Source organism: Nymphaea colorata, chromosome 7 (genome assembly GCF_008831285.2).
Source record: "Nymphaea colorata isolate Beijing-Zhang1983 chromosome 7, ASM883128v2, whole genome shotgun sequence".
Taxonomy (NCBI): Eukaryota; Viridiplantae; Streptophyta; class Magnoliopsida; order Nymphaeales; family Nymphaeaceae; genus Nymphaea; species Nymphaea colorata.
The window spans coordinates 4530240-4541442 of NC_045144.1; the positions used below are offsets into that span (position 1 = coordinate 4530240).

General features: G+C 37.7%; 1 protein-coding gene across 1 annotated transcript; it reads right to left on the bottom strand.

The window, feature by feature from the left end:
* Positions 1 to 1273: 1273 nt before the first annotated feature.
* On the bottom strand, positions 1274 to 6776 carry LOC116258131 (cytochrome c). Its single transcript, XM_031635259.2, has 3 exons — positions 6555 to 6776; positions 5061 to 5194; positions 1274 to 1702 (listed from the first exon to the last, which is right to left on the bottom strand). The coding sequence occupies exons 1-3, from the start codon at positions 6664 to 6666 to the stop codon at positions 1607 to 1609; spliced, it is 342 nt and encodes a 113-aa protein (XP_031491119.1). The 5' UTR covers positions 6667 to 6776; the 3' UTR covers positions 1274 to 1606.
* Positions 6777 to 11203: the final 4427 nt, after the last annotated feature.

Below are 11203 nucleotides of genomic sequence, written 5' to 3' on the forward strand. Positions count from 1 at the left end.
AAACAATGTCGGCAGCAAGCAGAAGGATCAATTTTTGTTCTCAAACGTCGGCACCAAACATGGTACTTAGTTCGTACTCACACATGCATGGCCTGAAACGGATTATTTTCAAACCCTCTTTAGTAAGGATGACAGAATAATAACCCTTTTAAAAAGACGTATCTGTGATATGAGCTGACTTTTGCTTGATTTGTTGAAGCCCTCAATGCATTGTTTCTAACAATCACATGGAAAGGCATGTGGCTATCCACCATGGACAATCATGTCAAAAAGGGCAACCTACTTCCAACCTAGAGATGCGTGCCGAAAATGACGGCCCCAATGCACATCCCATGTACTATTCACAGAAATTTCAGGTAATATCCCCAGAACTGTGGATTTAAAGTCAGATGAAAAGTGTCCAACATTAGATACATAGATCTAGATCTAAGATCCGGGTTGTGTCAAATCTCCAAAATCCACTTTGTAACAAACACACTAGTTTCACCGACTTTGTTTGTCAAAGGTGAAATAAGAACTTGACATGATGAAAAAGATGGCAGACCGAGTCACACGGGAAAACTTCCGGGAAAAAATGCAGTATTTGTATCGAAGCTAGCAGCCTTTCAAGCCCCTTTTTTCCGACGACCATCTGGTTTTCCAGGCAAAATGCAGTAATTGTCTCCTTACCGCAATATTTTCGTAGGATCACTAAATTGTACCACCAGCTCAGGCGAAACGGGATTTGCTAGCGGACTGTTGTCAAGAAACGGGGACAAGGTTGGAGAAACTGAAAGTCTAGCTTCCAAATAATTAGGTAGAACAAGCTCGCTTAGTTTCATATCCCTTGGTAGAGATATGGGTCGTTCGGTTGTAGAAGAGCAAAACCACAAAAGACTCCACCAGCCGTTCATCGGTTCATGCTCAGCACCAAAACGACATTTATTTACTTAGATTCATCACAAAGGGCCAACATGATCCCAATATCAATACGACAGACCCTTGAATGTTTTGTAAAGAAGCAACTGCTCTCAGAAGTCAGAAGTAATTGCTGGAGCAAATAAAAAGCATAATATCCAGAAGCACTAATGGAGAACATAAGACAAAAGGGCAATACTCTTTCAAAAAGCCGAATCCTGTGATAAAGTGCTGAAAACATAACTTCCAAATAGATAAGGGATAAATCCTAACATTTTTCATCTTTATAAGTGGGCAGTAACACATGGTCCCTGTGTTACTGCCACAGTATATTCCAAACTCACCGCTTGTCAATTGATAAACATGGAAAACCACCTAAGAGCAAGCACACAATCTCATAAATTACTTATATATGTCTCCTTCCAAAGAAAGGATATAATGTAATTTTCCCGGTAAATTTGGTCTTCCATAGAGATTGAGAATAAGAAAATTGTGGTTATTGAAATGTAAGTAACAGGCGCAATGGAATGCTCAGAAGAAATGAGTTACCAATTGAAACGTTTCTTCCAATCAGAAGATGAAACAGCCGAACCACATGGGAGAGTACCGCATGACACCCCAAGCGGTCTTATTCCAAAAAATAGTTTCTCAGCATCCAAAGAGTCTCCTCACCGCATACAAGGAGAGCAGGAGAACAGAGACGTCTTTATTATGAGGCAGTTGATTCCTTGAGGTATGCAATCAGATCCGCACGTTCTTGAGGCTTCTTCAAGCCAGGGAAAACCATCTTTGTGCCAGGTATGTACTGGAATTTCGAAATTAGAGCGTGAGGAAAATGAAACTAGAGCGTGAGGAAAATGAAACAAACTTGACATTGAAATTCTAAGAAAGAGAAAGCAAATTCACCACTTTTATAATACAGCAAACACTTGGAATGAAAAGGCATAAAATTGGGATATGCTTTTCAACGTCAGAGACATCTGGCGATTCTATCCCAAAATGGAAATGTTTAAACTTATGGACCCTGAAGATTATCACATTTCCTTTTCTTTTCCCCAATCAACCAGGAAAATATCCACACAAATTTTTGAACCCAATAGCCTAAAATTATGATAATGCAACCTATCTAGCTTTCCTTCTTCCATCAACTAATGTTACAGCTTTGTGCGACAAAACACAAGGTTAAACGTGGACATGCTAAACTAACATTTATTTCTGTATACAAGTCAGATATAAACATGCACTCCATATCAATAAATGAAATTTAAACATTCAATACCATATTTATCGTATGTTTTGAAATGCTGGGAGTATGCTCTATTAACAAGTATTTGATATCAGACAATGTGAACAACTTCAAAACTATTTAAACTGCATGCTTGAGTTTAAATCCTCATTGTGTAGATGACATTTTACCAGCAGAAAAGTCTATAAAAAAAGAATTTTAAAAGACGACTAACAGAAAAGCAACCACTCCTTAAAGAACAGTTAAATTGCTAAATGCCATTCAGGAAATTAGAAAACACAATTAGGCCTGTGCCTATGCTTCGCTAATCGCCTGGACAGGTTGTTATAGGCGATCTGCCATTTCCAATATGCCCAGGCTCCATCATCTCAGGCATGTACACACTCAATAGCCTAGGCTTTCCTTTCAACCCATCCTAGAATTTTGTTCTTGTCCTTTTCTTTTTCTTCTTATGCCATCCGCAGAAAAAAAAATTCATTTTCCTTTCTTCTTCTGCCCTCTGAAATAGTTTTTTGCCTTCTTCTCCTTCTTCTGCACTGCTATTTCTATGAAGATTTCCTTTTTCTCATTCATTTCATGTTGTACTTGATTTTGCATTAAAAGTATACATGTACATATGCACCAATCATGTACATATAATTATAGTTTTATTATAGTTCATTTATTATTATATTTTGAATATTTGCATGACAAGGATTTTAATTCCTTTTCATATATATATGTATTGAACATCCTCATACCATTTCTTGTTTATGAAAATTATAAGACAATTTCACCACAAGCCACATTAATGTGAAGAATGATTATCTTAAGATTTACATTGTCATTCTTTGAATTAGATTGGTAGTTTTACTTTTAGGTTACAGATCAATTTTTTAGCTTTCAGAAATTAAATCAGAGACAGATTAAATGCCATTCAGGAAATTAGAAAATTTTACATGCCCTATAACATTGCTCAGAAGTGATGTTCATACTCTCTTTTATGCTATTTGACCTTGAATTTTAATTGTTCAAATTCATTAAATTTGTTTCCTTCAAACTCTCAATTAAGTTTATTATCATCCTATGGAATTTTTAAAAATTCAATGTATTAATTTTATCACACATTTTTATGGAATGCTGTTATAAGTTGCCATTGTAGGTTCCTTCATTAAAAAAATTGCTTTTTTTGCCGTTAACTTTAAAAACAGATATTGTGCTTTACAGTTTTTTTAGGACCGCATGATATAACTAGTCCTGCCCAGGATCTAGCCTCAACTAGCTGCCTAAGATGAGCCTAGCACTTTTGATCAGATCGCGCTAAAACCCAAATGAAGAATTTTTCTTGTGATGTAGGCCCAAGCGGTTGCTTTAAAATCCATATGTAGTGAGAGGGTTATGAATCCAAGATTCCTCTAGCTGGGCTTGGCCAAAGCAATCCTCTGGCCTCTCACAGCATGCATTGGGGCATACACATGAACGGAAGCTGTCCGATAAAAACCATCTGGCAGCCTTGATGGGATGGGATCCCTCTTGGCCCTCTGGCATGGGGCTATACATGTGAGGCTGGACAGACAGATGGTCATATATATGTGGTCATATATATGTACATATAACCGTCACGCCTCACACGCGCAGCCCGATGCTGGGAGGGGAGGTGTGTGTGACTATATCTATATTATTTATTTATTTATATTAATCTATGCATGAAAAAAGTATATAAATTTTTTATAATAAGCCTATTATTACAATAAAAGAAAACTTTCAATGTAACATGGTAAAAATTAAAAAGAAACAGGCCTTTTGGGAATTATAATAAGAGGGAAGTTCAAAACTTAAAACTAAAAAAATTTATAAAAACCCTAAACCATGCGTGTTTGGCTTTTGCATTCTCCTAAAGCCAGATATTTGTTCTCTATCCCTCCCCCTTTTCATCTTGCTTCTTCCTACTCCGTCCTCCTCCTCCTCCATTTTCCCCTCTTTTCTTGGTGAGGACTGCATCTAAGCCAGGGCATTGGCCCGGAACAGCCCGATGCCTCAAACCCGAGCCCGAGCCCGGCGCGATGCCCGAAACCCCAGTCCGATTAAAATAAATACCTTTTTACATATAATTAAAATTTTTTGAATAAAATATATGTCATTATTTCATAAAAATCATATAAAAAATTAATCGAGCCGGGTACCAGGCACCCATCAGCAGGGGCGGAGCCAAGATTTCCTTAGGGGCAGGCCCACAGTCCAACCTCTGGATCTGAGTAGGGCCAAATTGAATTCAATTCTAAAAAATACATGGTGCAATTAAAAACTTTTATTTTTTCAATATATATTTTTTTTTCATTAGCAGTTATCTCCATTTCCTCTTTCCTCCAGTAACTCTATAGTTATCCTAGATAACTAATAACTATCTCTAGCAAAACTACATGTCAGGAGGGGATACTAATTGCATTGAGAAAACTAGCAAACAGAATTCAACTAGGGATACTGATAAACTGTAAGTGAGAGGAGATAACTGCTAGAATTTGAACCCAATTGGCTAACCCCAACTTCCATCATTTTAATTTGAAAATCACTATAATTCTTGCTGACCCACATGTTCAGCACATCTGCCAATAATATTAGCTGTGACGTATGCAACTCATATAAGAATGACGACATCTTCAGATCAATAATATTCAATTAATAGAAACATAATTTCCCACTGATGCCAAAAAAAAAATTGTGTTCATCATGTCACAAAGTTCAACCAATTTTTTACAAGCAGACAAAATGGTGGTAGCACGTGGGAGTAAATCATGTTTAGGTCTCTGCACATATAATATCTATTCATCCATATGAAATAGCAATATCCATCAATGCTTAAATGCAATGACCAAACTAACATTGGCTGAACAGGACATGGACAAAATATAGAATAAAGCACAAGATGTTGATGATATACCTTCTTTGGATTGAGCAAATAATCGTACAAGGTTGACTCCTCCCACGTAACTGCCCTATTCTTGTTGGCAGCAGAATAGGAATATCCAGCGGCTGTACCAGACTGCCTTCCAAATAGGCCATTCAAATTGGGACCTGCAATGTTTTAACATCATTCAGCATACATTAAAAAATTCCAATATATGAAAATCATGGATACCACCACTGAGCCACCATATTGACAAAGCAGCTTACATTTGGTTGTACATAACATTTTTGCCATCATGGACAATAAGTCACGGAGAGAATAACTGAAGAACAAATCACAAGTAGGCATACGTATGCAGATGCTCAGTTGCAGTGCTCTAGATTTTGTTGTCCCCCTTTTCTTACTGAAAAGGGAAATTCTTCTTTTGTATGATCCTAAGCAACATCTACACAAATTTTATGCCCTGAACAATGTGCAGACAGCCCACAGGTGACGCTAAAACATGAACAAATATATGGCCTTCAGGTTGGACCATATGCCCATGCCTTTGAGTCTCAACCATAAGATCGTTTTACGGTTTTAGAATTATTTAACACCAAATCATAACCTAAAGCAGCCTCTCCCAACCGGCACCTGATATTGGAACTACGAACTAGTGCCCATATCTTAAATTAATTATATTACTCAATCATATGGAAGGGATCTCAGGTGGTAAAAGGGCAATCTGAAGGGTTTCAAGTTCAAAACTCTGGATCAAGTGCCAATCCTACTACCCTCTTGCCTATGTCTTCCCAGATTCTCCGACCTTCCCTCAGTTCCACAATTTCCAGATAAAAAGGAAAGGGGGAGAACAAAAATCCCAAAAGATCAAATTTCCTAAACAAGAAGGGAGAAGAGAAAAAAAAAGCAATAGAAGATAATAATCAACCAACAGAACTGCAAGCGAGAAGCACAGCTCAAATTTCAGTCTAATTCTCAAATCATTCCGATCAAGCTTTGCATATATTCTCCAAACTTGCGGCATCTCACTAGCAATCTGATGCCGTGAAAGTTTACTTTAACCACAGAAAGCAACTACGGTGAAATCACAAAAAGAAGAAAGTTATGTCAGCAGAAAACCGTTCCAATAAATCAAAACCCACATGTAAGAAACTTATTTCCCGCTAACTTCGTCTCAACGGCAGAAGTAGACACCAATCATGCTTCATTAAAAGGGGGGAAACAAGGACGCCCAACTGACAGATCAGCACCAGAGATCAATCAAACCATGAAATCAGACGCATAAAACACGAGTACCGCGAAGAAGGCTCCAAAAAGATCGCAAACGATGTCGAACGAAGAAGAAATTAGGAGAAAGAGGGGATTCAATTAGAAAACCGATCTTCTCACCCAAACTCTTAAATAATAAAATATAGAAACAATCAGAACGAATCGCATAACAGGACATTCCCATGAATTTGTAGGCACAAGGACGCAGAAACGAGACCGAGAATGAAAAAATAAGATCAAGAAGAAGAAGAAGAAAACCTTGTTTGTGGCCGGCTCCCTTCTCGACGGTGTGGCACTGAGCGCACTTGGTCTTGAAGATCTTCTCCCCAGCCTTCGCATCTCCCGGCGGAGCCTCCCCAAACGACGCCATCGACCTTTCTTCCCTTCGTACCAACCAAACCCTTCCTCCGAGAAAAAGAGAGAGAGAGAGAGAGAGAGAGAGACTTTCCCGAAGCGTGAAGAGAAAGAGAGATGAGAAGGAAAAGGCCTTTTAGGCTTCTTAAATCATGGAAATGTATTTAAAAGATTAAATTTTTATTAAATAGCCCCTCAGCATTTAGTCCGTTTACAAATGTCTACCCAGTATTTGAGATTATACAAACGGGCGCGCAACTTGAGCATAATTCTCAAACCGCCGCTCCATGGTTATGCATAGGTTGCATGCGTAGTTAACCAAGTTTACCTTACAAGAAAACCAACAAAATATCGCTTTGTTGTTAAAACTTATAGGGACGGCACCATCAAACGCTAAAAACAAACCTTATATCTTAAGTAAGTAAAGAGTTGAGCGAAAGTTTTTCTTTAATTTTAGAATGAAATACTTCTTATAATCACCTAAAAGAAAGCACAACTGATTTGATTTAATTTTCTAATGAAAATTAAACAAATTTAACTTCAAGAATTAAATTTTAGAGAACATGAAAAGTTTAGGGAACATGAACGAGTAGGCGGAAAGGAAACCACGAACTTGGTGGGCAGGTCAAAAATAAATCATTAAAAAGTCGAGTAGTTTGTTATAGTAAAATTCTAGTAGACCATGATTGAACCTAAACATCAAGCTCCCTTTACGTTGACCGTGCGAATTAGGGTTGCTAACTCTTGTGAAGGTACGGTGCCACGATTCAACGAAGTCTGTCCGTGGCTTGTTTTCTTAAGTGCACTTCACTGTTTCCTCCTTCCCTCCCCCAGCAACGCGTCTCGGGAAGCCTTACCGCCTCGCCTAGGGTTGGGAACGGAATTAGTGGTTGAGATGCTTCCACGTGTCCTCGTCGTAGCAGAGAGAAAGAAAGTCGACTAAGGCGAGGTCAGGTCACAACGCCGCCGAGTTTGAGTCAAATGGAGGGCTAGCTAATTCTTTCGGCAATATTTGGACCCGGATCAAGATTTGGATTCGAATTTCGAAATTGAATTTGGACTAGACATAAGATCCAAATTTAGTCACGACCAAGGAATCTGGAGAGCCAAAGATCCTCCATCTTGGACCGTCGGATATTAGAAAAAAAAACTCTACTGGACCAAAATGTGATCACATTCTGTATCTTGTCATCTTCCCTGCTACAGTTAGTAGGTACTAAATAAATTTTAAATTTTCAAGGAGCTTGCGCATATAAATAAGAAGAAGAAAAAAAACTTTTGTGTGGGCAATTGACCACACCTACCTCTACGAGATAGAGGCCGATAACTTGAACTTGGTTGAATGGTTGGTCGTCACAACGATCACCCTAGGTGTCGTGTGAAGCCCGACTGCACCACGGCTTTTCTTTTGTTGACAGAAATGTCTGCTCTCAACCTTTGAGAGCAGGATCCTCCAACGTGCACCTGCCCTCTGCCCTTTACCTAACTTGTAGAAAGGGAGGGAGCTACATGTGGCGTTGAGGTGGGCCGCTGTCTACACCAGATCTCATCCACAACTCAAGTGCCCCTTAGCTAAAAAATCTTCCCTCCGCCGTTCCTAACCCACCAATGCATGCAGCCATAATTATCAAGTATATATATATATATATATCAAGTTATCGAGAGTTACCTCACCATTTAGCCAAGTTCGTTCATCTGATGGACATGGATAGTTAATAGACCGTTTTATTTAGATCACACAGTTGAAAATAAAGGAAGTTTTGGGTTGACCTAGCTTTCAGATATGAACATGCATTTCATTTCCTATCAATAAATGGAAGCTAAACATACAATATCATATGTCTGCAAGTATGCTCTAATAACAAGTACTTGATATCGGACAATGCGTTTTAAACTCCACGCTTAAATTCCAACCCTAGTTTCCCAAGCCACATTTTGCGAGCAGCAAAGCTTATAAAGAATAACTTAAAAAAAAAATGACCAACCAATAAATTGTTGCAAAGACCCACCACTCTACAAAAAACTGTTAGATTAAGTTCAGAACAGCAACTTTTCAGGTTATAGACCAATTTTTTAGCTTTCAGAAAACTAAAACCAGAGATAAACTAAACGGCATTCAAAAAATTAGAAAATTTTAAATAACAACTGCGTTAATACACTCGATATCAAATAATGTTAGCAGTCATTTTGTGTAACTCATATAACTTAAGAATCATGACATCTTCAGAAGTATAAGATATTAAGATTCCTTTGCCATCTATAATACTCAATTAATAGAAATATAATATCCCACTGCTGCCCAAAGAAAAAAAAAAATTTGTTCACCATGCCATAAAGTTGAACCAATCTTATGTAAGTAGACAAATGATAGCACATGGGAGTAAATCAAACATCGATCTCTGCATATATAGTTAGGGCTGCACAATGAGCAGAGCCAACAACTCAGGGTTGACTTGAATTTGCTCATAAAAATTCAAATTCAACTCGATCCATTTATGAACGAGTCAAGCTCGAGCTTAAATTTATGCTTGAAACTTTAAAAGAATTAAGAATTTGACTTGTTTAAACTCGGTTCGGCTCCGCTCCACTACGTAAATTTGTAAGCAATGAGTGATTTTCTTTTCTTTTTTTTTTTGTTGTTAAGTTTTCGTTAGGGGATATTTGAAAGCAGAATGTGTACATTCTTTCTTTGGATTTTATGATATATGGCCATTCATAGTTGAGTTAGTTAAAGGAAATGAGTTAACAAGTTAAAAGAAATGAAATAGGTTAAGTTAACATAAACAGGTTAAGAGACCGGTGCTTGAGCTCGATACTATATAATCGAGTCCAGCTCGAGCATGTTCTATGGGGGCTCTACTCGATTTCGAAGGGAACTCAAGCTCAAGTTTTTTAAGTCAAGTCGAGCTCGAGTTGTGCATACAATATACATTCAACTATATGCAAATAACAATGAATCACAAGCAGTTGATGATATACCCACTTCAGTTGGAGCAAATAAATCAAACAATATTGTGTGCTCCCATCTAACTTTCCTAATTTGATAATCAGCATCATAATATTGTGACTCCCTTCTAAACAGTCCATAGAAATTGGGACAGCAAAGATCGTGTTGCGGAGCTTGATCATAATGGCTCAAAGATCTTGTTGCGGAGCTTGATCATAATGGCTCCACTTTCCCTGATCCTCAAAATGTTAAGGGGACGCTTGATGTACCAAGAATCAAGAAATGTTAAAATCAAAATGCTCATTTATTAATAAATTAAAATTATTAAACAAACGAGGCATTTTGTTTTGTAAATTAAAAAAACTAGAATCTGGAATTTTGGTTTCATTTTAATTTGAAGAGGCCTAGAATTTTTATTTTCGAATCAAACTTTCAAACCATCAAACGCCCTTGAAGGGTGGCGTGTTTGATAGTCCTTCCTTGCTCTTAGTCCTTCACAAGTTACTGCGCTTCGACTCCACTCTTGCTTGGCTTCTTGGAGTTCATTTGTAGCAAACTGCATGAAGATTGAAAAATAGTTTTTGAGAGAAATCGAAAAAGAAACCCATCTTCTCTGGCTTTCAGAGAATCTCTGTAGAGGGCAACGAGGGTCTATCTTCATCCCTCAACGAGGGTTTCATCTCAAACTGTTTCAGATGGAACTCCTTCCATCTCAAAGCCTCGTTGATGAGGGTTTCAGAGAGATTCTTGTTAACAGAAACACCAAGAAGGCTCTCAATGTAAATTACTTGAGAGATGAAAAGTCATATCTCTTGAGAGATGAAAAGTCATGTCTGTTGGAAGATGAAAAGTCATGTCTCTTAGGAGATGAAAAGACATGTCTCTTGAGAGATGAAAAATCATGTCTTTTGAGGGATGAAAAGTCATGTATGTTGAAAGATGAAAAGTCATGTCTCTTGGGAACTAGAGACCCCTTATGTAACTCCTCTATATAAATGAGTCTCTCCACCAAAGGAAGGCAAGCAAGAAATGATAGAGTAGTGGACGTAGGCCTATTGGCTGAACCACTTTCCCTTTAATTATTTCTTCATTTTGATTTTTTATATGGTATCAGAGCCACTGGTCCTTGTTAGTGTTGTTACTAGATCTTAAGGATTATATCTTGTTTTGCCGCGTTTCATTCTCATGGCAAATCAAAAAGCATCATCAAATACGGGAGTCAACTCTGATACGGGGATGTATTTTCTTGCTTCTCCTCTTCAGTACCCAAGCAATTTACAACATTTCCTCACCATCAAGTTAAATGCTGAAAATTATTTTATTTGAGAATCTCAATTCACTTCAATTTTGATTTCATTTGATCTTATGGGATATATTGATGGAAGCAAACCTGCTCCGTCAATGTTTAGAAGTGAAACAATTGAAATTAGTTCAGAATATATTGAATGGTTGAGAAAGGATCAGCTACTTTTGAGTTGGATTAAGTCCTCTCTATTTGAAGCAATACATACCCAAATTATTGGTTTAAAAACCTCTCTAGAGGTTTGGAGCGCTCTTACGCAGTCATATGCCACTCAATCTAGGGCTCGAATAATGCAGTTAAAAT